The sequence below is a fragment of the Dictyostelium discoideum genome (assembly GCF_000004695.1).
Source record: "Dictyostelium discoideum AX4 chromosome 6 chromosome, whole genome shotgun sequence".
Lineage (NCBI taxonomy): Eukaryota > Evosea > Eumycetozoa > Dictyosteliales > Dictyosteliaceae > Dictyostelium > Dictyostelium discoideum.
The window spans coordinates 841,577-865,895 of record NC_007092.3 but is presented as its reverse complement, the minus strand read 5'-3'; the positions used below and the strand labels follow the sequence as shown (position 1 = coordinate 865,895).

Below are 24,319 nucleotides of genomic sequence, written 5' to 3'. Positions count from 1 at the left end.
ATTGTTGGATCGGTTGGATTGCTCATTGATAATGAGTTTTTCCCGTTATTATTATTTGAAGAATCACTTTTGTGTGAAATTTCATTATTGTTTTGGGATTGATTGTTAATATCAAGTGATTCATTTAGTATAGCTTTTGAACCACTATTTTGAAGTGAGTTATTATTGCGATTGGAATTTGCAATTTCGTTGATTGGTGGGGTTTTAATGTTGTTTTTTGGTGGTTGATTGTTTTTGTTCATGTTTGGGTTTGTGATGGCATTTTTTATAGTTGTTGCCATATCTGCATTTTTTGCATGTTGAATTTTGTGTTTAGTGACACTACGTGTTGCAGCTTTGATATATCTTGTGATACCAGATGGTTGTTCGATCTTTTGATCAACAATGTTGTGTGTGTGATCAATTAGATGATATGTTATAATGTAGCTTTTAAACGCAACAGCATATGAGTATGTGACAGTAAATGATTCAATTGATGTACAACTGGTGAATTTAGTGAGGTTGTTTGTAATTGCATCGTTTGCATGTTTGGGTGAGTACGTTTGAATGAATGTTTTAATGATTGCATAATCATTTGATGATATATCGAATCTATAGTTGAGTTTGTCGATATTTAGTGCAAGTTGGTTTTGAAGGTTGATTATTGAAGTTAATTTATCAACGTTGCAATTTACGAAGGCAGTTGCGCCAATTATTTTGAATGCTGATGGCGACAGTATATCTTCGAAGAGTTTGTGAATGTTTTTGTGAATTTGTTGAATTCTTGTGTCATCTTTTGAGGTTAATTCTTCACGGATGTGTGGTTGATTAAAGTAACACTTGATGTTGATGGTGTTATTGTTTTTTTTCTAAGAAAGAGAGTGGTCTTGTGATTGATGGAGGTGCAATGATATCTAATTGATTATCAAGTCCTTTGTTTAGTGAGAGTTGGTTTGTTGGGGTTTGTTTTTTAGGTGTGTCGATTTTTGCACTTTTGTTTTTTGTTGTTGAGGTTGTGGAGGTATTATTTGTATTGGTTGTGTTGTTATCTGTATGATTTAACTGTAATTCAGTTGAGTGGTCATCAGCCATTGTTGAAAAGTATATAGGACAATAGCCCTTGCTTTACTGAGCAAAAAAGGGTAAAATTAAGAGGAATGAATGTGGCGGTGAAGATATAACAGTGATTTATTTATTATATGTATAAATTCTCGTTTATTTCTTTGTTTTTTTTTTTTTTTTTTTTTTTTTTTTTTAATATTGGATTAACAAGATTGATATATGTCCATCTGTGTTAATACGAGTTTTTATTTAATATTTATTTATAGGCTTATCATTTAAGCTGAAGGGTTATTTTAATCATATGAATTGATCAAAAGATATAATATTTGGGAGAGATGATTCTGGAATACAATAGTAATTAGCTGTTGTTTTTCTTAGCTTGATCGTTGAGGTGAGAAGGATCTTAGGATCTTTGAAATTATTATGGTCTTTTGCTGATAAGTTTTTCAGATCTTTTGCTTTTTTGATGTATTCTAGAGTGGCCAATTTGTGCCATTTCTTTAGAAGGGAGCTGTATGATAGTGATTCATTTGTTAAAGGATCTTCACTGTATATTTGATTGCAAATCCAAATCCAAATGTTGTGGAGGATAAGGGCCATTAGGTTTCTATATGCGAATGATCTAGTTAGATCATAGTCTATTGCTTTATAGTTCCATTCAAAGTATTCTTTGTGGAATCTGTGGTTGGCGTAATCTGCATTCACTTCTTGATCTTTTTTGGCTGTCGGTGATAATTTTGGAGTTATTCTATTAATGAAATTGTTATTTTGCCTAATTCTTGTATGGTGCCAGTTTTTACCTTTGCCTGTGGTAATAAAGATGAAATTTTTGAGTTTATTTATTTTTATGAATTGTTTTGTTTTCTTGCATGAGAAGAACAGGTGACCGTATGGGTCTTTGCTCATATCTTCTTTGCAGAGTGGGCATTGTTTGTTGTGAAGGTAGTTTATTGGAAGGCATCTGGCATGGAATCTAAACATTGTGTCTCTTGTTTTAGGGTCTTTTATCTTCAGTATGTTGTTGAAGAGTTGATTATAGCTGTAGCCTCTTAAGTTTAGAGATGATTGGAATTCCGTTTTAGGGATGATTGGATTTTGGTCTTGAATTGTGGTATACCATTCTGCCAGTGAAAGTGGTTGTCCATTTTCGTTTTTTATGGATGTGAGATTATTGTTGAAGATTGCTTTTTTTTATTCTTATTTTGTTCCATTCGTAAGTTTTCTTTTAGGTATCTGGATGTGAATTTGTTTTTTTGGATCTGATATTCCCAGCTTTTGTGATGAGATGAGTTTGTTTGTTTGGTTTCTAGTGCTAGGATGAACTGGTTTATGATCCAAAGTTTCTGCGCCAGTTGTCTCAATTCTATATTCCAAATGTTCCAGCCCCCTACTTTTAGTGGGTATCTTGCTCTTTTGGTTCTCATTAAATTAATAACTTGAAATCCACTAGCATTTTTGTTGTTTGGTGCCGATAAAAACCATTCGACTAATTTATTGATTTGGTTTAATTCCTCTTCCTTAAAGTTCTCTACATATGAATAGTAGGTTAATTTAGAGAGTGCGAATGCTTTGAGGATGTTGGTTTTGGTTTTGATTGTTGAGTCAGTGGTTTTCCATAGTACTAAGGATGATCTTATTGTGTTTAATATTTCTGGCATTTTTCTTGTTATCCCTTTACCTGTGAAGAAGTATCCCAAGTATCTTTCTGGATTTGTAGATATTGGAATTCTTTGGTTGGTATTGTCTGGGTTGCCTATAAGAATTGATGAAGATTTGTCGATGTTAAGTTTTGAGGAGGTGGCTTTGCAAAATGAATTGAAGTGTTGTAGTACTAATTCAAGTTGTTGAGAGTCTGGGACCATTGAAGCCGAGTCGTCTGCAAAGCTTTGGAATTTCTCTCTGTGGTTGCTGTTGTTTAGAGGAAGGCCAGTAATTCGGTCATCTTGTAAAATTTTTCTAGCTAAAGCCTCTATTACAAGGACGAACAGGGTGGGTGATAGTGGATCTCCTTGTTTAACTCCTCTTTTGATCTCAAAGGGTATAGTAGTTCTACCATTAATTTCAATTCTTGCTTCAGATTTGGTGAGTAGATTCATTATCAGGTTGATTATATTGGTTGGAATGTTGATGTGTTGTAGTGATCTGAGTATTGAACCGTGTGAGATCGAGTCAAAAGCTTTTTCGAAATCATATAGTGTAATTATTCCGTTAATTCTTTTATCATTACAATAGTTGATTAATTCGTTCATTGATATGATATTATCTATAATGAATCTGCCTGGTACGAAACCTTTTTGATTGTGGTTGATCACTTTCGTTAGTATTGGGATTATTCTATTGTTTATTAGCTTTGAGTGGATTTTATATATACAGTTAGCCAGTGTAATTGGTCTTCTGTTTTTGATTAGTTCGGGGTCTCCCTTTTTAGGTATCGTGATAATGAGGCCTTCTTTGTAATTTTTGCTAATTAGATGAGGATTTCTTAGAGTGTCGTTGAATGCTGAGGCCAGTATTGGAGCTAGTTTTTCTTTGTGTGTTATGTAGAATAAGTTTGGAATTCCATCTGGACCTGGAGATTTGTGTGGGTTCAGTTGTTTTATTACTTCTAGGATTTCTTGTGAGGTGAATTCATTTTCAAGGTTGTCCCATGTTGAGTCCCTGGTCACTGTCCAATTTTCCAACATTTCGTAATGAGATAGTGGGTCATCTTCTTTGTAGTCATAAAGATTTGAGTAATATTTTACGTATTCTTCTTCGATCAATTCCTGTTTGTTAATTGTTCTACCTTGTGCATCTTTTACTGCGTTGATGGTGAAATCATTGTGTCTTTTCTTGATTCTCGCGGAGATGTACTTGAGTGAGGTTTCTTCGCAATAGTTGTTCAATTCTTGTTTAAGTTGTTCTTCTCTTTTTTTAGATTCATTTATTGCTGAAAGGGTTGCGAAGGCTTGGTCTTTAAATTCTGTCTCTAGTAGGGAGATTAGATTTTTGATGTTTGCCTTATTGTTGTAGTCGTTTTGTTTTTGAAATTCGGTGTATAGTTGTTTTATTTTGTTCAGTAAGCTGTTGAGTTGAGAGAAGGAAATAGAGTTATGGTTGGATGACAGCTCCCTTGAATAATCGTTAAGTAGGAAGTCTATTTTCTTAAGCATTATGCTTGAGAGGATTGAGGATTTTTTTAATCTCCATCTGCGCTTGTTCATCTGTATGTTGGGTAGAGTGAAAGTGGTTGATAGGAAGTTGTGATCTGATAGAGGTATGTCGTTAATTTTTGGGGGGATTAGGTTCCTTAAGTATAATTGGCTGTAGTTGATTAAGCTATTGTTAAGGTATATTCTGTCTAGTCTCCTTTCCAAGATTCTTGTGAGGTTATTGTTTGTGTTGTGTATCGTTCTTGAGAAGGTGGGTCTTTTATTTAGTTGGTCCATATCCATTAGGTTATTTGAAATTCTGATGGCTTCGATTACTGTGGCCATCTCATCTGGGGATTGTGTTGTCAAGTTGCCTTGGTCATCATTTGATGTGTGATTGTCATTGAAGTCTAAACAATTGAAGTCGCCTGCTATGATGTCGATGTTTTTTTTAGGGTTAGACGTTAGGTTGTGGTATTGGTTGTTGAAGTGTTTGTTTAGTGTTGAAGCTAGTATTTTTCTTTTATCAGGTTGGGCCGGGGCGTATATGGCCAAGATTCTCGTTGTGGTATCTTTTATTAGAATGTCTGATATTATTAGTCTACCTTCTATTATGAATATTGGTGAGAGTTTTATGTTTTGGTTGTTGTGGTTTAGTATTCCTATTCCGTTGCCTCTGTTGGTTGCGCTAATGATGGAGCCAGGAAATAGCTGGTGTGCTTGTGTTGCGTCGGCGTTGAGTTCATTGACTATGGTTAGTGCCAATGAGTTTGGGGGGGATTGGGATTTGATAAAGTCTGTTTTGTTTTTGAAGGAGGTGTCAGTGCCCCAACCTCTGACATTCCATTGGTTGATTTTGATTACTACCATTATGAGATGATATCGATCTCCTCTTGGGAGTCGTATAGCTGCGGTTTGGATGGTGAAGGGTAGATACTCTCTATGAAGCTCTCAATGATTCCTTTCCTTTCTTTTTTGACAGGTGTCTTAGGGGTGGATGGGATGTAAGGGTTGCTTCTGTTTATTGTTGGTGAGAGTTGGGTGACCTCGTTGTTTGAGTGGATTTCCTCGTTCTTGCGTTTATGTGATGGAGGGATGTTTGGTGTCTTCTCTCTGTTTTCCGAGGATGAATGGATGTTAGTGCTCGTTTTGTTGGCATTGTCTTTTTGGATGGCGTTGGATGTTGTGGTAGTGGTTGTGGTGGGTTTGACAGATTGAGATTCTGCTTGGTTTTTGGGGGGAAGAGGTTGAGAGGACTTTTTTGATTGGGCTTTTTTCTCTTGGGTTGATTGTTTATCAGACTTATTGTTTGCTGGGTTGTTTGTTTGTTGTTGTGGTTTTGGTTGAGAGGATTTGATTGCTATCCTGTTTTGGATGTTGGGAGGATCATCTGTCATCTCATCTTCTAATGGTTCTTCCGTGTTGTTTGACTCTACTTTCTTATTTTTCTTTTGTGAGGAGTAGGTTTTGGTGGCCGTTCTGATGGTAATGGTTCCTCCGTGTTGTTTGTCTCTACTTTCTTGTTTTTCTTTTGTGAGGAGTAGGTTTTGGTGGCCGTTCTGATGGTAAAGTTTGCGATTTCTGTAATGTGTTGGCCAGATTTCATTTGATCGCCTATTTTGCATTCTATTAGACCGAATACTATGAGGTGGTCGGTGGAGTATATAGTATTGTATATTGCATAGGGTATTTCTTCTGCAAAGGCAGTTTTGATGAGGGCGTCCACTATTCCTGCCTTTTCTCTGGGAATTCTTACTCTTCCTGTGAGAACGTGGAAGTCTCTACTGGAGGTGATGAAGGTTCCCAATTTGCTTCTATCTCTAATGATATTTAGGAGAGATTGTTCTTTTTTAATCATCAGGTGGATCATTTTTCTAGTTCCTTTGCCTATGTATATCTTGTCGATTGGGATATCGTAGTTTGAGAGTGTTTTTCTCATTTCTTCTAACCCCTTGAGATCCATTTTGGGGAATTCGAGTGTAATTGGGTAGAATCCGTTGTTCTTCTCGTAGGTTGAGAGCGCAGTCATGTTCAATATGGTCTCGCAGTATTTGGAGATGTCTTTGAGGCCTATTGATAGTTTGGGGTAAGTTTCCTTTATCTCTGCTGTTTTTGTGGAGAATTCCTTAATGAAGTTCTCCGATGCCTCGTCCATATGGGTGGAGGGGTTGGCCATTTTAGCCGCGTCTGCGTAGGAATTCATCTCGATGGGATTCCTTTGAATCGGTGATTTGGTAAGTTAGATCTGTAGATCGTGGTGGATTGGTGATTTTTTTCGAAAGATTGGTTAAAATTGACCGAGATTAAGGATAGAAAAGGATGAATTACTTTTCACGTGTATCTTGTATCCTCTTGATAGCGGTACGGTTTAAATTAAGATTAAATCCAATTGGAATTCCTTTATAATTTTTGCTAATTAGATGAGGATTTCTTTGTTTTTTCATGTCTGTAAGAATCGAACCTACATACTTTTCAAATAAGGCTAAAAATTTTTTTGCGTATGCTGGGAATCGAACCCAGTTCGCATCCGTGGCAGGGATGCATCATACCACTAGACCACATACGCTTTTTATATTTTTTTTGATTAAATACAGAAATTTAATTTTTTTTTTTAAATTTTTTTTTCCCCAAAAAAAACATTTTATCGGAATTTTAAAAATAGTTTATTAATTAATTTATTTATATATAATTATTTTTTAAATCAAAAAATAACAATGTTTTTTATTTTTGTTTGGATTTTTAATTTCAAAATTAATGATCAAAACTTTATTTTCTTAAACAATTCAATAAATTAATTGTTTTAAATTTTGGATTATTTTATAAACTTTTTTATAAACTTTTTTATAAACTTTTTTATAAACTTTTTTATAAACTTTTTTTTAAGAATATCATTTATTTATTCCTAATCAACACTGGTTATAGATTACAATAATGAAAAATAAAAATATTGAAAAAAAATAATTCAGTTAAAAAAAAAAATTTATGAGGTTATAAAATCATTTTGGAAATAAATTACTCTTTTTTTTTTTTAAAAAAAAAAAAAAAAAAAGGATTCCTTTTTATAATTCCCCTACAATTTTAAAAGAAAAGTAATAATAATATAGATATTCAAAAAAAAAAAAAAAAAAAAAAAAAAAAAAAAAATATATATATATATATAATTTCTAGTGAAATTATATTAATAATTAAAAATAAAAATAAAAATAAAAAAAGTTTGGATATTTAAATTGGTAAATCTTGAAGGTTAGTGGTAACAATTAATTGTAAATGTTAAAGTTGGGCGATAATAATTAATGGTTAATCTTGAACATAGTAATACATATTTTGATATATTTATTTCAATAACATTCTGGGTAACATTTTTAATTAGTAGTGCTTACTTTTTATCTGGATTATCAGCAAGTTTTTCAATTAAAAAAACCAAATTTTCACCTTTTTTTCCAGTTATAACCACAATATATGGTTTTGCCATTGGATTATTTTATGGTGTAATATCATCAATTATATTAACTGCAGTATGTGTTAGTGCTAATCTAACCCTAAAATGGTATCAAAGTTTTTTATGTAGTCTAGTTTTAACAATTGTTCATATAATTCTATCTTTTTTTCAAAATATATTACAAATTTAATAGTAATAATAATAACAGTAATAATAATAAAAATAAAGACAAAAACACAAAATTTATTTAATAAAAAGAGATTTCTTTGTTTTTTATTTTTTTTTTGTTTTTATTATTAATTATTTAATATAATTTAATTTAATTTATTTTTTATTTGGATGACTAAACTCTCTTAAATGATCAGGATTAGTTCTGTAACAAGATGAACCATATTTACATTTTGGTTTATCTTGACTTCTTGATTTAATAAATGGTTTAAAATCTGAACCATATTCATCATCATCGTCATCATCATTTTGAGAAGGTACATAATCATCATCAGAATCTTCATCCTCTTCTTGATAATCATCTTCGTCGATAAAATCATCCTTTTTCTTTTGCTTTGGTTTTGGTTTTGGTTTTGGTTTCTCTGAATTATTTTTACTTGGTGTTGTTGCAATCTTTTTTTTAGCAGGTGAAGAATGATTTTTATTACCTTCACCTTCAAAATCATCATCATTTAATGGTCTTTTATTTGAACTATTTGATGATGATTGTGATGATTGTGATGGTGATGATAAATTTGAAGTTGTTTTACTCTTTGGTGAGAATGAAATTGCTGGTTGTTTATTATTAGTATTATTAACTTTTTTACTACCACCTGATATTTCAATAGTGAATGGATATTTTTGAGAACATAATAAAAAGGTTTCACCATTGAAAAGTTTATATTTTGATTCTTGAGATAATGGTTGGAAATCATTATCACCCAATACTAAATGAACAGGATTTTGACCCTTTGGTATCAATTCAACAAAATATGAACCAGTTGAAATATCTTTTAACATTGTTACGATTGCTTGATTTCTACTAACTAATTTATCCCTAATATCTAAAATCGTTCTACCCAATGTAAATTCTTGACCTAATTTCAATTGAATCTTTGTTCCATTCTCTTGAATTAAATTACATTGTGGTGGAACATTTCCATCATCATTATTATTATTATTATTATTATTATCATCACTATTTCGAATATCTTTATCATTTGGTGGTGATTCATCATCATCATCACCACCACCACCACCATTATTATTATTATTATTATTATTATTATTATTATTATTATTTATAAATTGCTCACCTGGTGGTAATTTAATAGTACGATTGTTATCACTTTTTAATTTCTCTTCAACTTTTTCATCATTATCATCACTATTATTATTATTATTATTATTATTATTATTATTGTTTTGATTTTTTTGTTTATTTTTTATTTCTACATTTTGTTGTTGTTGTTTTTCTTGTTCCTCATCTACCTCTTCTTCTTCCTCTTCATCTTCTTCTTCATCATCATCTTCTTTTGGTTTCCACCAATCAATTGGAGATAATGATAATTTCTCTAAAGAATTATTAATTTTTTTAAAACAATTTGAACTAAGGAAAGTTTCTAAAACTGGTGAAGCAGCTTCAATGAATTCAATTGGAATAGCACCCATATATTCTGAATGAATTAATTGAACGGTTTGTTTGAAATGAGTACTTTGTTTACCAAGTAACACAAAGACAACACCAGATGGTGAATCATCCTCAATCTTTGAATTAAAGATAGATCTAATGATTTCCTCTATGACTGGTTTCCAATATTTTTCATGTTTTTTGAAGTTATCACTCTGATAATCATCATCACCCTCAATCGATGTCAAAGAGACTGAATTTAACCAAAGCACACCTTGTTTTGAAGTTGATTTGAACCAATCTTTTGGTGAGTCAGATGGAAGATCAATCTCTCTCAACACCTCTTGAATTGAATCGATGGTTTCCTCTTTAGTAATATACCCTAAATCCAATAATGCTAATCTAATTAAATTTCTATGAGATGTTTTAATCGATTGTAATTTCCATCTCTCTGAACTATTATCACAATATGAAAAACCACTTGATGTCGTTCTCTTGGTATCTGGTGAACTACCAACAATCACAACATTACAATTCTTTGGTGACCCAACTGAATTTAAACTTGTGAAAATTTGATTACTCTCTGATGGTAAACATTTTGAATTTCTTTTATCTCCAATAATTTCATCATATAATTGTTGTTGTTCATCTTTAATAATTTTCTCTAAACTTGTTAACCAATTTGGTATTAATATTGATTTTAATGGTTTACTCTTTACTAAAGTTGAATTATTATTATTATTATTATTATTATTATTTGTTTTTTTAGTGGTTGTAGTTGTAGTTGTAGTACTTGTTGGTTTTTTAATTGGTTTCATAATTTCATCATCTTGGTCATTATCATTATTATTATTATTATTAAATAAATCATCATCATCAAATTTATTATTTTTATTATTGTTATTGTTTTTATTATTATTATTTGATTTCTTTTTATCCTTTAATATAAATTGTGTATCTTCTTCATCGTCACTATTTGTTATATCACCATTTTCATTTACGACCCATGATGATGTTTTTGGTTTGCTAACTGGTGTATCTTTTTTAGATTTCGATTTTGGTTTTGATTTAGAATTCTTTGAGAGGAAAAACTCATGTTGTTCTTCAACTTTACTCTTTATATTCTTTTGGTCACTTTTTGATAAATCATCAAATCCAATTAAATCATCAATATCGTCAACTTTTTTGGTTGTTTTTCTTGCTTTTTTTTGTTTCTATTTCCGAAGAAAAAAAAAAATTAAATAAAATAAAATAAAATAATGAGTATTTTTTTTTTTTTTTTTTTTTTTTTTTTTTTTTTTTATTATTGCCATAATTAATAAATACCTCAAAGAAACAATTTGGATGAAACCAATCTGTACCAACACCATCAGTTTCAAATCTTTCAGATGGGAAAATTGCACCAATTCTAACAGCTCCTTTTTCTATTTGTTTTTTACATTTAGCCTGTTTACATGATGATCTACCAGTTGAGGCATACTCAATTCTATAAGTATTATTTGACATTTATTAAAAGTATTTTTTTCAATTATTTTTTTTTTTTTTTTCTTTTGGTTGATGTTATTACAATTTTTTTTTTTCTTTGTTTCCTTCCTTACGTTATTTTTTTTTTATTTTTTATATTAAATAATTTTGTTTTTTTTTTAATTTTTTATTTGTCAATGTTTAAAAAAAAATTAAAAAAATGAAAAAAATAAAATAAAATAGGGTAAATTAATTAAGGGTTGAACAGAACAAAAGGAATTGGTATGAAAAGTAAAAAAAAATAAATAAAAAAAATTCAAAAAAAAAAAAAAAAAAAAAATTAAAAAAAAATAAAAATATAAATAAAAAATCTGCTCTTAAATTTTCATGGAAAATGGGTTTTGTTGCTAATATCCACTTTATATTATATTTTTTTTTATTTTTTTATTTTTTTTTTTAAATCTTGTGAATTCCTTATTTTATTATATTTTTTTTTAAAAAAAAAAGTTAAATTATGGACAAAATTAAAAATTTAATTTAAATGGTTATTACTTTTTTTTTATTTATTATTTTTTTATTTCTATTTTTATTTTTATAATTAAATCAAAAAAATAATTGATTAATCTTGATTATTTTGATTATATGTTGTTTCTAATGATATAAAATAATTTTTAAATTAATTAAAAAAAAAAAAAGTTTTTCATACAAATACCTATCGAAATTATTTAGTTTATAAAACTAAGGTTACGAATTCACAAAAAAAAAAAAAAAAATACAACGATTACATTCATTTTTCCTTTTTTTTATATGTTAAATTGAGATTTTATTTGATATTAAATAAACAAAACTAAATTGTTGAAAATGAAAAATAAATGAAAATATTTTCTTCTATTCTTATTTATAAAAACATTTAAATCAGACACTATTTTTAAAAAAAAATTTTATTAAATCTTCTTTTTCTATTTTTAAAATTAAAAATTAAATAATAAGTATTATTGTCAATAATTTTTTTTTTTTTTGTAAATCTTATTTTTTGGTTTAAGGTATGGAAAAAAGGAAATTGATAAAAAAAAAAAAAATAACAATCAAAATCTCTAATCCAAGAAAAAAATAAAAATCAAAATAATAAAAAAAATAAATAATAAGAAATATAAAAAAAAAAAAAAAAAAAATCAATCCAAGAAAATTTAATAAGAAATAATAGTTTATTTATAGTTATCTTGTTTTGATACTTATGGATTATTGTACTCTGCAACAAACATATGGGTATAATTGGTCCATAGACAATTTTGCAAATTTGCATTACTTGGCCCAAACAGGCGATTTACCAAATGGTCATTTATAACAGTCACACCAAAATATTACTCCAGAATTTGGGTGAATATCTCAAAAAAAATATATCTAAAAAACGTGCCAATAAGTTACCCGAACCAAAACTGAGAAAGCTTAAATTGATGAAATAAAATAGGTGCTACCCAAATAAATTAAGTGTTTGTGAAAAAAATATTTTGATTAAAGAAGTGAATTTATACAATACTAATTGGTATTGAAAAAGTTTACAAAAAACTAAAAAGACAAATAATAATAATTATATTATAATTATATTATATTAGAATTTTATTTAATCCAATAAAAAAAAAAAAAAAAAATTGTATCACAATAATTAATTTTAATAAAATAGAAACAAATATATTAGGTATATTATCATTTTTAAAACTATTAAAGAGTTTATTTTTCAGCAGCTTTGGCAGCTTTGATTTCAGCAGCCTTTCTTCTGATACCAACAGTCTTGGCTTTGGAGTCAGCAGCTTTGAGGGTGGCATAGGCAGAGAATTTCTTTTCAGCTTCAGTTGGTTTACGTGGGGTTTGTTCACAAGTAACGGCGATGGCGGATTTAACAGTGAATGGTTTGAGGGTTTGGACAGCTTTAGCAACTTCTTCCTTGGTGGCTTCACCCTTCTTTGGTGCATTGACTTTACGTGGGAAAAGAACGAGTTTAGATTGGTAGTTCTTTAAACGTTGAGTATTTAAGGTTAAAGATTGTTGGGTTTTGTTTACACGACGAGTATCAACAGCAATACCGATGGTTCTGGCGTATTGAGCAGTTAAACCAGCAGCCTTTAATTCCTCTAAGGTGAAACCACGACCAGCTCTAACTTTCATGTTGTATCTGATGGTTGAACCACGAACAACTGGTTTTAAGGTGGCAATTGGTCTTGGGAATACTTTAGCAGCTTTTTCGATTCTGTTATTTCTTCTTCTGATCTTACGTGCTGGTTGGTTGAACCAGGTTCTAACACGCATTTGCCAGTGCTAATTATTAAATAATAATTTAAAATTTCAATTAGTAATCTTCAAAATCAATAATTACTTCACATCTCATCATCCTATAATTAATCCTATTTAATCCGTTTCTGTTTTGTTGATTCAATCTGTAACCCTATATAAAATAATAATATAATAACCTACTTTACGGAAATGGTCGTTACTTAAGACTTTGTTGTGAATTGGCATTTTGCTATAAAAATAAATAACAATATTAATGTCTGTTGTGTTGGCTATATGCTATACCACATGTATCTATGTCTTATCATGTATCAACAATCAACTATCAACTTGTTTTTTTTATTTTATTTTTTTTTATATTTAATCTTTAATTTATCCATGTTTATTGATAGATTGATACATAATTAAACATAGATACGGTATATAATGTCATGTTATGTGATAAGTGATATCAGATACGTACGATTATGTGTATTGGCAACTGACTAAAAAATTAAAAAAAAAATCATCAAAATCTTTTTTTTTTTTTTTTTCGTTTTTCTCGAGTTTTTTTTTTCCTGCAATTTCCCTCATATAAAAATAACGTTGACTGAAAAAAAAAAAAATCAATTATTTCATTTTCCATAAAAAAAAAAAAAAATTTAAAAAATAAAATAAAAATAATAACAAAGGAATTAAAATAAATATTTTGAGAAAAAAAAAAAAATAATAATTAAAAATATAATAATAATAAAAAAAAAAAAAAAAAAAAAAAAAAATTATAACAATAATATACTTTAAAAAAAATAAAATAAACAATAATATAATTAAAAAAAAAACAAAATAAAAAAAAAACGAAATAATTATAAATTTTTTTTTTTTTTTTTTCTTATCACACCCAAAATATTTGAAATTCTTTATTTAATGTATTGTTGGATTGAAACCGAAACTTTAAAACCAATTTAAATTTTAAAATTCCCTTTTTTTTTTTTTTTTTTACAAAATTTAGGTTTTAATTAAATAATAATAATTCCAAATTAAGATTTTTTTTTTTTTTTTTTTTTTTTTTGAGTCCCGGTATTTAGTTTTTTTAATATATAATTGAAAAAAAAAAAAAAAAAAAAAATAAAATTAAAAGTTTTCTAAAAATAAATAAAAAAAAAAAAATAAAAAATAATTTTAAGTTGTATACAATTATTTTTTATTTCATTTTGTTAAAAAAAAAAAAAAATTAATGATTAATTATTATATTAATCATTTCTTTTTTTGTTATTATTATTATTATTATTATTATTATTATTATTATTATTATTTTTTAATTTTTCATTTTAATTGAAACTAAACAAAGTTTTGAAAGTAAACCAGTTAATTGAACTAAAGTATTTACACCAGTTGTAGCACGTAAATTACAAAAACCAATTTCTTTTAAGAATTCTAATTTTTGATATTCCGGTATATTATTTGAAGATTTTGTAATACTAAAGAGGGCAGAGATGATATCGATTGAGGAATAACCATCATCCCAAAGTTTTTTTAAAAATGGATAAGCTTCTTTGAAATCGGATTTAGCACATAATGCAATGATTTGTTTAATGATGAGTGGATGTGGTTGGTCACATACTTTTGTAACATTTTCAGCATTGATTAAACCAAAACCAGAATGAGTTGCTTGTAAGTTATTTAAAGCTTGACGCATATCACCCTCTGCTGTGAAAATGATAGCAGCCAAACCGTCGTCGGTATATGGTACTTTTTCAATTTGTACAACTTCTCTAAGACGTGTTAAAATTTGTGAGTCTGATAAACGTGTGAAACGAAGCACAGCACATCTTGATTGAATAGGTTCAATGATTTTGGTGGATTGGTTACAAGCGAATGCAAAACGGGTTGTACCACTGTATATCTCCATAATTCTTCTTAACGCTTGTTGCGCTCCGCTTGTCATACTATCCACCTCGTCCAATATAATGATTTTATGTCTCCCAGCTGGCAATGTCACCTTTTTCATTGCAAATGATTTAATCTTATCTCTAACAACATCCAATGTTCTATCATCGGATGCATTCAATTCATATACTGCCTCTTTATAATTTGCCCCCAACAATGCCCTTGCTAAACATAATATACTCGATGTTTTACCTGTACCTGGTGGTCCACTAATTATAATATTTGGTAAATTACCATCCTTTGATATACTCTCTAATCTACTAACTGTTTCTTCATTACCAACTATATCTTTAATTAATATTGGTCTATATTTTTCAACCCATGGCAATAATGGATCTAAATTTGTTGTATTTGTATTTGTTGTAGTTGTAGTTGTAGTTGTCATTTCTATTTACTTATGAATTTTTTTTTTTAAAAAAAATAAATAATTTTTTTTTTTTTTTTTTTATAAAAAATAAAGCGCGGGAATTTTTTACTTTCACAATAAAACACAAAAAAAATAAAAAAATAAAAAAATAAACAAAAAAAAAAGTTAATTAAAGACAAATTAAGTAAAAATTAAAAATAAATTAAAAAAATAAATTTATTGTTTTTTTCTTTTTTTTTACAATTATATGTTTTTTTTTTTTTTTTTTTTTTTTTTTTCTTTTAATTTTTGGGTTGGTTTAATTATAATTAAAAAAAAAATTTTTTTTTTTTGGGAAAAAAAAAAAGGAAAATTTAATTAAAAACTTTTTTTGATTTTGCCCTATATTATTTGTATTTATATTATTATTATTTTGATTATTTATTTTTTTGATTTATTTATTTGGCAGTTGGTGTTTTTCTGAGGTATGAGATAGTTTCAGCACATGAAGTAATTTTATCGGCTTCTTCATCTGGAATTTCAATACCAAACTCTTCTTCGACGGCAACTAAAATATCGGCAGAATCTAAACTGTCAAGACCGAGTTCTTTGAAAGTGGTGGTTGGTGTAACAGTTTTACCACTGACTTTGTCGTATTGTGAGACAACACCAATAACACGATCAGTGATTTCTTTTTCTGAAATTGAACCATAGTTTCTAACCATCATTGATGAAGCGACAATTGGTTGTCTAACAAAAGTGCTTGAAAAAGCTGGACGAACAGCAATATTTGAAACTAATTTGAAGGTATTTCTAATCATTTTGAATTTTATATGAATGTACTAATGAAAACGTGAAAAAAAAATAGAACAAAATGAGGAAAAAAAATTTTTTCAAAAATTTTTTTTTTTTTTTTTTTTTTGAAAATTAAAAAAAAATTAAAAATTAAAAATTAAAAAAAAAATTTTTTAAAAGCGAATACGTATGAAATTTGTTAAAAAAAAATAATTAAAAAGATTTTTTTTTTTTTTTTTTTTATTGGTTAAATATTAAAAAGAAAAAAGAAAAAAAAAATAAATTAATTAATTCTTTTTTTTTTTTTTTTTTTTTTTTTTTTTTGAATACAAAAAAGTAATTAACTTACAAACCAACAAAGTTTTTTTTTTTTTTTACCTACTTTTACTGGACAAAATAATGGTATTAATACCCCCCACATAAAGATTTATTCATCCTATTTAACATAATCCATTTTTGGAATTTTTTCAAAAAAATTTAATTATTTTTTGTTTTGTTTTTTTTTTATTTTTATTTTATTATTTTTTATTTTTTTTAATTTTTAAAAATAGATAAAAAAAAAAAAAATAAAATAAAATAAAAATAAATATAAATACAAAAAAAAAAAAAACATTTTTTATTTTTTTTTTTTTTTTTAAAATATTCAAAATAAAATTTTTAAAACACACATACGCACCGTATACATTTTCCATAGATAGTTTAATTAATTAATAATAATAATAATAATTTTTTTTTTTTCTTTTTTATAAAAAAAGATAATATATTTATTGTGTGTTCAAATGAAAAGGACATCAAATAGAAATGAGGAAGCAACAGCCAAATTATCATCTTCGACAACAATAACAACAACAACAACCAATAAATATTATAATATGGCAAATGCAGAAAAATCCTCAAAATCAACAACAATCAGTAATTTAATACCAAAGTATAGTCTTTTCAATGAACCAAATAATGACAATGATACAAATTCATCTACTAGACCAAATAAACAACAAAAACTATTAAAATCAAATGAATCAACAACTTCAACAACAACAACAACCACACCGATAACAACAACAACAACAACAACAACAACAACAACAACACCAAATCTATCAAAATATTATAATTATAATTTATATATTGAAAAACAAAATGAAAAACAAAATTTACCAACAACAGAAACAGAAACTACCACCATCACACCTACACTAACAACAACAACAACAACAACAACAACAACAACAACAACAACAACAAAACAAATACAAAATACAACAACATCAACAATAAATCATTTTCTACCATTAATAATTCAAAAAGAGATTATATTCTTATTAGTTGAATTGGGTAGTTTTTTAAATGCAAGAAAAGTATGCAAATATTGGAAAAAAGTTTGTAATGGATGTGTAGAGAATTTGAATATTTATTTCACCGATATTCATTTATCAGCATCAGTTAAACATGTTTCGGAAGTATTTGTAAAATCATTAAATAGTGATTACTTTCATTTACAATCAGTTTCATTCATAAATGGTGCAAAGAATTCAATATCCTATAGTGAATTTTATTTCAATAATGTCATTCTACCATTCATTGAAAATGTTGTCAGATATAATCAAACAATTGAAAATTTCACTATCAAAGGTTTCCCAATAACTCGTATCAATAATAAATCAAGTCAACAATTACTACCATCTTATAAATTATATCATTCAACTTCAGTACCTTCTTCACCACCTCCACCACCACCACCACCACCACCACAAATTCAACAACCTACAATTACAGCACCAACATCAACAACAGCAATAGCGGTATCATCAACAACAACAACAGCAACAGGTCAAACATTAAATAATAATAATAATAATAATAATATACCAAAAGGATTAAATTATTATTTAACAAATAATTTTAAATTAAAAAAGATAAATTTAAAAAATATTGGATTAGATAGTAGAGATAAATTTGATTTTTTTAGTTCATTATCATCAAGTGTTAATAATACATTGGAAACATTGATAATTTGTGATAATATAGGTGATGAAGGTATGCAATTATTATCGGTGATATTGATAAAGAATCTATTAAAAGTATTAAAGAGATTAGAGTTACAAAAGAATCAATTTACAAATCAATCGGCATATTATTTAAATAAGGTATTAAGTTGTGAACAATTACAATTGGAGACATTGAATTTATCATCGAATAGAATCGATGAACAAGGTTTAATAATGATGAAAGATGGTTTCGGTAGGAATAAATCGTTAAAGGAATTCATATTCTCAAAGAATCGGTTGGGTAATACCGATTCAGTCGATTTTGGTAAATCAATAACCTCGTTGGATTTACATGATTCAATGGTTGGTTCTAAACAATCGATTAAAGGTTTATCACAATATTTGAAATTCAATGAATCTATAACATCATTAAATTTAAGTTTTAATCATATTGGTTCAAATGAAGCTATAAAATCATTATCGAAATCATTTGCTGTTAATCAAACTTTAAAATTTGTAGATTTATCATTTAATAAAATTAATTCAAATTTTGGTTTAGATCATTTGGTTTCATCATTATTAATTAATCATTCAATTCATTCGATTTCATTACAATCGAATCAAATCGATAATACATCAGCTATAACATTATCACAATTATTTAATTCCTCTCGTCAATTATTTTCACCATTTAAATATTTAAATTTATCTGGTAATAAAATTGGTATTGGTGGTCTTAAAAAATTAATTAATGATTTATCAAAATATTCAAAAACTCATATAATTTATAATAATAATGATGATAATAATAATAATAAAAATGAAAATGAAAATAAATCAAAAATTAAAAATTTAAGTTTTAATAATAATAATAATAATTTTGTTAAAATTATTAAAAACTATCATGATACAATACCAATTATAAGAACAATTAATAATAGTAATGGAAAGAATTTATTAGAAGAAGAAGTTGAACAAGTTATTAATAGTAGTAGTAATGATACGAATCAAAATGATAATATAAATAATGAAAATAATTTAACTGAAATTTCAATCGATTTATCATCAAATAGTCCATTAGAAGTTTCAAAAGTTATTGGTTTAATACCGAGATATAAATCTAAACTTACATTTGCTGATAGAAAACCTGTTAAAAAATATAAATTAGTAAAATTATTATTTTAATAAAATTAAAAGAGAGAGAGACTGGGATGGTTTTAATTATTTAATAATAATAATTTTTTTTTTTTTATTTATTTATTTATTTAGTTTTATTAAAAAATGAAACTCAATTAATATCTTTGATAATTTCTTTTTAAATTGGTTTAATATTAAATAATTTTTTATTTGAAAGAGTGTTTAAATTAAATTAAATTAATTATTGGGGTTGGTTTTATTTGTTTCAAATTGTATTGATTGTGAGATATTATATTAAATTTTGAATTTTGAAAATGTGAGGATGGTGGTAGTTTTAAATTTGGTGAAAATGGTGAATTAAAGATGTTTTAAATTATTTTGGTAAAAATTCATTTTACAGAATATTGCCACAAACCATTATTTGATATTTTAAAAATTGTTAATGATTTTGGGGAAAAAGTTTACCAAAAAATTATATTCATGAACCTGAAATTTATCACTACCCTAATAATTCTAATTTCTTATTTTATTTTGAAAAATCCCAAGTCCAATTGAATATAGTTTTCAAAAATAAACAAATTAAAATTCAAATAGACCTTTTGGAATCAATCCAATTTTCAATCAATTTGTTAATTTTTCATTTTATCCAATTCTTAATTTTTGATTAATAACATTAAATTAGGGGGATTTTGATAATTATTTTATAATTTTTTATTTGATTTTGTTATGATTTTTTCAAATATCTTATTATTGGTATTTAATAAAAAAAAAAAAATAACACCTTTTTTGGAATTTATAATTTGGTAATTTGTCCTTTTCCTTACAGTTAAAAACACCACCCCATACCATTTTAAAATTACTACTATTATCATTATTATTAGTTATTACTATTATTCTATTATTATTATTAGATTTATTATTATTTTATTTTGAATAGAAATTAATTTAAATAATAATTAAAAAAAAAAAAATTTTTAAAAAAAAAAAGAATAAAATCGATTAGAAAAGTGATAAATTTAAAATAATAATTCTCAAATAAATATAAATTGTTTTTTTTTTTTTTATAAATTTATGAATAAAATAATCTGTATGTTTATTTGGCAGATTTCTTCTTTTGGAGTCTTCTTTGGTAGAATTCTAATTCCTTAGCTTCTAAGATGTAACCATCACATTTACCGACTTGACCTGGTCTTGAGGTGATACGAGCAAAGAAACGACCTTCACCGATTTGTGATTCGATGGCTGAATCTAAAACTCTACCCTTAGCTCTTGAGGCAAGTTTGGCAAGGAGAGAAGCGGATTTCTTGACAACTTGTTCAGCTTCACCGTCCTTTTTGGCGGATTTCTTTTTACCAACAACAACACCGTAGTGAGTTTCATACCATTGTTTGTATGGGGTGGCATCAATTTGGACGATTGAACCTTTAACGAGGGTATTGGTACGGACTAAATCGTTAGAGGTGGCATTGTAAACGACGTTAAGGATACGACATTTACGGGTGATCTTTTCGGTGGCCCATGAGAAATTACCAGTATCGAGTCTTAAGGCTCTGAATTTTTGGTGACCACCACGAACTCTGATTGATCTAACACGCTTTTCTTCACCTTGAGAGCAAATCTTTGTTTTGGCAGCTTGTCTACCTAACTCATACTTTCTCTTTTTGTAGTTACATTTACGGCTAAATTTATAAAAAAAGTTTAAATTAATATCCAATCTTCAACACATCCTAAAATCCACAATATTATACTAAAATCCTAAAACCTAAAATTAAAATACATACGCAGCACCTATAAATTAAATTAAATTATTATTAGAAATGGTTCTATGTGAATGTTTATATATTTTAAAGTGTAACTTACCTGTAAGTCTATGTTTGTGGAGAGCGTCACGAGAAATACCTATTAAAATGAAAATCATAAGTTAATACATATTATTATTTTATCAATCCATTATCAATATCTTTTTTCAATCTTTATTCCTCATTAAAGATTGATAGAGATAATAATTATTATTATTAAATTTAGTTTTATTTATTTATTTATTTTTTTATTAATATGAGCGTCATGTAAAATCAACAAATAGAATGTCATACCCATTTTGTGTGTCTGTGTGTTGAAAAATATTCGAAAGGCCGAACTAAAAAATTTTAATTTTCTCTTTGTTCGATTTTTTTTTTTTTTGAGTTTTTTTTTTTTAAATTTTTTTTTTTTGAGTGGCAAAACAATAACGTTGAGTAAAAATTTATTGGGTTGGCAAAAAAAAAGATTTCATTTTCAGCGTTTAATTTTTTTTTTCTCAAAATATTGTTATTTATTCCATTTTTGATAATTAATAAAAAAAAAAAAATAAAATTAAATAATAAAAAAATAATAAAATTAAAAAAATAAAATAAAAACAAATAAAAAAAATAAAAAAATTAAATAAAAAAATAAAAAAAACGATATTTGGTCATTTCTATTTTTTTTTTTTATTTTTAATTATTTTTTGATTTTAGTTTTTTATTTTTTTTTATTATTGGCATTATTATCATTATTTTTTGATTTTGCTTATTTTTTTATTTCTTTTTTTTAATTATTATCATTGTTTTTAAAGGTTATAAAAAATGGGGAAGTTATTTGTGAAAAAAAAAAAAAAAAAAAAATGATTTAAATCAAAAACGACATTTTTTATAAACAAACGACACTCGTTTTCACAAAAATCCAATTTTTTTTTTTTTTTTTTTTTTTTTTTTTTTTTTTTTTTTTTTAATCACATATTTATTTAGATTGTAAACTTTGGAATTATTATTATCATTTTTTATTTTTATTTTTAAAAAAAACAAAAGATTAACAGTGGAAAAAAAAAAAAAAAAAAGAATGAACTCTATTAAACTTCAACTTTTTAAACAAGACGAGTCATTCAATACATTACTTGAATCAAGAGGATTTAAACAAATTTTTAGAATTGAAAATCCATTGGAATTGGGTAATGTTTTATCATTCACAGACTCCATTAAAGAACCAAATGTTTTATTTTTATTCGACACTGTATCTTGTGATATTTCAATATTTACCATTAATTTAGAAATTCTTGATGAAATATTAGATGGAATAGATTTCAGTATTGGATTTTTAACACCATATAAAGATCAAATTGATTACCAAAATATAAAATATAGAACACCATCATTTGATACATACTTTAAACATAGGTAACTTTTTTTATTATTTTATTTTATTTTTTATTTAAATATATATATATATTAATATTAAAATATACAGTGAAACATTAACATTTAAAGCTGTACCATTGAATATTGAAGAGATTATTTTAAAACATTTAAAAAAATATTATACCACTTTAAGAAACAACTTTGGTATTTTTGATTCATTTTATTTACCAATTGACAATAAAGAAGAGATTATTAAAAAATTAAATGAAAATATTGATGAAAATGTTAAAAGTTTAACAGTCGAAGATTCAGAATATGTTAGTAAGTATTTATTATTATTATTAATATTATTTCTAAAAAAAAAAAAAAAAAAAAAAAAAATTAAACTAATTTTATTTATTTGTTTTTTTTAAATATTTAAAAATCAAAATAAAAGATAATAATTGGCCATATAGAAGTGATGAATCAATTCATTTTATTAAATGGGCATGTAGTCAAGAAGTTTCAGCATCATATAGAATTAAAAATGAAGAAACTGGTGAAAATGAATTGGTTAGTTGGATATTAATGTATCCAGATGCATCAATTGGTTCATTATTTTCTGATACAAAGTATAGAGGAAAAGGATTTGCAAGAAAGGTTTCATCTCTTATCATATTAAAGAAATTACAATCACAACCAAATCAATTACCTTACTTATTCATTAAAACTGATAATGTACCATCTCAATCTTTAATGAGAAGTTTAGGTTTTAAAACTGATACTCAAGTAAAATGGATTGTTTGTTCAAATAAATAATAAAATAATAAAATAATAATAAAATTATTTTATTTGTAATTTTATTTGGTAATCTTTATATATTTTTTTTATTTATTTTTTTATTTTTAATTACAAAAAAAAAAAAAAGTTTATTTTTAATTTATTTTTTAAAAACCAACAACTAAATCAACACAATCAGAGATTTCTGGAGGAACTTGGAAACCACCAACTCTTTTATAAATTGTGTCATCTTGACTACCAGATGGTTGGGTAAATTTATGGATTTGAGTTTTAAATAAGTCTTGAGTTTTTTCAATTGATGATAATACCTTTAAATTATCACCATCTCTAGTTGATTGAATACCTTTGGATTGTAAAAAGTTGGAAACTTTATCAAAATGAGCCTGGGAAGGTTTTGTCAATGAATTTATTTCACCCCTTCCCAAAAGTTTACCAAAGTTTTCACAAGTTGGATTTTGAACATCTTTAAAGCAGTTTTTTATTTTATTTTTTTTATTTTTTGGAAATAATTAATAGAAAAAATTTAAAAATTTAATAGATATTAGATAATTATAAAGAATTAATAAAATAATAGTAATATTAAAAAAAAAAAAAAAAAAAAAAAAACATACTTGTTTTTCAATCCATTCTTGGTTTCTAATTTTTAAAACGATTGAATATTGAATTTCTTTCTTTGGATCAGCCAAACCAATGTCCTATTATTTTTTATTAAAAAATAAAAAAATAAAAAAAAAAAAAAGAAAAAAAAAAAAGAAAAAAAAAAAAAAAAAAAAAAGGGTAAAAATTTTATTTTATTTTAATAATTATTATAATTATAAAAATAATAAACAAACTTTTGTATATTTTGCAAATTTTGGAATATGATGGGCCATATGAGAAACTGGAGCACCTGAATTAATTTCTGTCATTTTTTTTTTATATGTTCGCTTTTTGAATTATGGAAATATAATAATAATAAAAAATTTAATTTATAAAGTGCAAATTCATGGTTTTTTTTTTTTTTCCAAAAAAATTATTTTTAAAATAAAATAAAATAAATTATAATAAAAAAACAAAAAAAAAAAAAATAAAAAGGTAATTTCAATTAATAGAAATTATTATAATAATCAAATCTGTAACTTGTTTTTTTCGATATATAAGTGAAATAAAACTCATTGTTAAAAAAGTATATAGTAATTTCAAACACCCCACCCCCTTTGGGAAATTAATGAAAAAA

At 26.0% G+C, this 24,319-nt stretch overlaps 13 protein-coding genes and 1 non-coding gene across 14 annotated transcripts; 3 read left to right on the top strand and 11 right to left on the bottom strand.

Moving 5' to 3' along the window:
* Positions 1-834: 834 nt before the first annotated feature.
* On the bottom strand, positions 835-1,071 carry DDB_G0291956 (hypothetical protein; the record flags this gene model as incomplete). The annotated part of the gene is made up of 1 exon (XM_629880.1): positions 835-1,071. One exon carries the CDS (start codon positions 1,069-1,071, stop codon positions 835-837), a length of 237 nt encoding a protein of 78 aa, XP_629882.1.
* A 1,124-nt stretch (positions 1,072-2,195) lies between these two features.
* Positions 2,196-4,517, bottom strand: DDB_G0291878 (hypothetical protein; the record flags this gene model as incomplete). Its single annotated transcript, XM_629879.1, has 1 exon — positions 2,196-4,517. The coding sequence occupies one exon, from the start codon at positions 4,515-4,517 to the stop codon at positions 2,196-2,198; it is 2,322 nt and encodes a 773-aa protein (XP_629881.1).
* Positions 4,518-5,041: 524 nt separating this feature from the next.
* Positions 5,042-5,797, bottom strand: DDB_G0291954 (hypothetical protein; the record flags this gene model as incomplete). The annotated part of the gene is made up of 1 exon (XM_629878.1): positions 5,042-5,797. One exon carries the CDS (start codon positions 5,795-5,797, stop codon positions 5,042-5,044), a length of 756 nt encoding a protein of 251 aa, XP_629880.1.
* Positions 5,798-6,496: 699 nt separating this feature from the next.
* On the bottom strand, positions 6,497-6,616 carry DDB_G0291876 (hypothetical protein; the record flags this gene model as incomplete). Its single annotated transcript, XM_629877.1, has 1 exon — positions 6,497-6,616. One exon carries the CDS (start codon positions 6,614-6,616, stop codon positions 6,497-6,499), a length of 120 nt encoding a protein of 39 aa, XP_629879.1.
* Positions 6,617-6,667: 51 nt separating this feature from the next.
* tRNA-Gly-GCC-14 lies at positions 6,668-6,738 on the bottom strand. The gene has a single exon. It is a non-coding gene; the product is annotated as a tRNA-Gly (tRNA).
* Positions 6,739-7,465: 727 nt separating this feature from the next.
* Positions 7,466-7,801, top strand: DDB_G0291874 (hypothetical protein; the record flags this gene model as incomplete). Its single annotated transcript, XM_629876.1, has 1 exon — positions 7,466-7,801. The coding sequence occupies one exon, from the start codon at positions 7,466-7,468 to the stop codon at positions 7,799-7,801; it is 336 nt and encodes a 111-aa protein (XP_629878.1).
* Positions 7,802-7,935: 134 nt separating this feature from the next.
* Positions 7,936-10,735, bottom strand: DDB_G0291872 (SMAD/FHA domain-containing protein; the record flags this gene model as incomplete). The annotated part of the gene is made up of 2 exons (XM_629875.1): positions 7,936-10,443; positions 10,556-10,735. The coding sequence occupies 2 exons, from the start codon at positions 10,733-10,735 to the stop codon at positions 7,936-7,938; spliced, it is 2,688 nt and encodes an 895-aa protein (XP_629877.1).
* A 1,686-nt stretch (positions 10,736-12,421) lies between these two features.
* Positions 12,422-13,207, bottom strand: rpl13 (S60 ribosomal protein L13; the record flags this gene model as incomplete). The annotated part of the gene is made up of 2 exons (XM_629874.1): positions 12,422-13,006; positions 13,163-13,207. The coding sequence occupies 2 exons, from the start codon at positions 13,205-13,207 to the stop codon at positions 12,422-12,424; spliced, it is 630 nt and encodes a 209-aa protein (XP_629876.1).
* Positions 13,208-14,273: 1,066 nt separating this feature from the next.
* rfc2 (replication factor C subunit) lies at positions 14,274-15,290 on the bottom strand (the record flags this gene model as incomplete). The annotated part of the gene is made up of 1 exon (XM_629873.1): positions 14,274-15,290. The coding sequence occupies one exon, from the start codon at positions 15,288-15,290 to the stop codon at positions 14,274-14,276; it is 1,017 nt and encodes a 338-aa protein (XP_629875.1).
* Positions 15,291-15,709: 419 nt separating this feature from the next.
* On the bottom strand, positions 15,710-16,072 carry ndufab1 (acyl carrier protein; the record flags this gene model as incomplete). The annotated part of the gene is made up of 1 exon (XM_629872.1): positions 15,710-16,072. The coding sequence occupies one exon, from the start codon at positions 16,070-16,072 to the stop codon at positions 15,710-15,712; it is 363 nt and encodes a 120-aa protein (XP_629874.1).
* Positions 16,073-16,825: 753 nt separating this feature from the next.
* Positions 16,826-19,219, top strand: DDB_G0291860 (hypothetical protein; the record flags this gene model as incomplete). Its single annotated transcript, XM_629871.1, has 1 exon — positions 16,826-19,219. The coding sequence occupies one exon, from the start codon at positions 16,826-16,828 to the stop codon at positions 19,217-19,219; it is 2,394 nt and encodes a 797-aa protein (XP_629873.1).
* A 1,045-nt stretch (positions 19,220-20,264) lies between these two features.
* Positions 20,265-21,268, bottom strand: rps8 (40S ribosomal protein S8; the record flags this gene model as incomplete). The annotated part of the gene is made up of 4 exons (XM_629870.1): positions 20,265-20,850; positions 20,953-20,959; positions 21,032-21,070; positions 21,265-21,268. The coding sequence occupies 4 exons, from the start codon at positions 21,266-21,268 to the stop codon at positions 20,265-20,267; spliced, it is 636 nt and encodes a 211-aa protein (XP_629872.1).
* Positions 21,269-22,027: 759 nt separating this feature from the next.
* On the top strand, positions 22,028-23,121 carry DDB_G0295741 (hypothetical protein; the record flags this gene model as incomplete). Its single annotated transcript, XM_002649053.1, has 3 exons — positions 22,028-22,362; positions 22,433-22,644; positions 22,760-23,121. 3 exons carry the CDS (start codon positions 22,028-22,030, stop codon positions 23,119-23,121), a joined length of 909 nt encoding a protein of 302 aa, XP_002649099.1.
* A 128-nt stretch (positions 23,122-23,249) lies between these two features.
* Positions 23,250-24,011, bottom strand: DDB_G0291952 (hypothetical protein; the record flags this gene model as incomplete). The annotated part of the gene is made up of 3 exons (XM_001134499.1): positions 23,250-23,566; positions 23,711-23,798; positions 23,937-24,011. The coding sequence occupies 3 exons, from the start codon at positions 24,009-24,011 to the stop codon at positions 23,250-23,252; spliced, it is 480 nt and encodes a 159-aa protein (XP_001134499.1).
* Between the last annotated feature and the right edge of the window lie 308 nt (positions 24,012-24,319).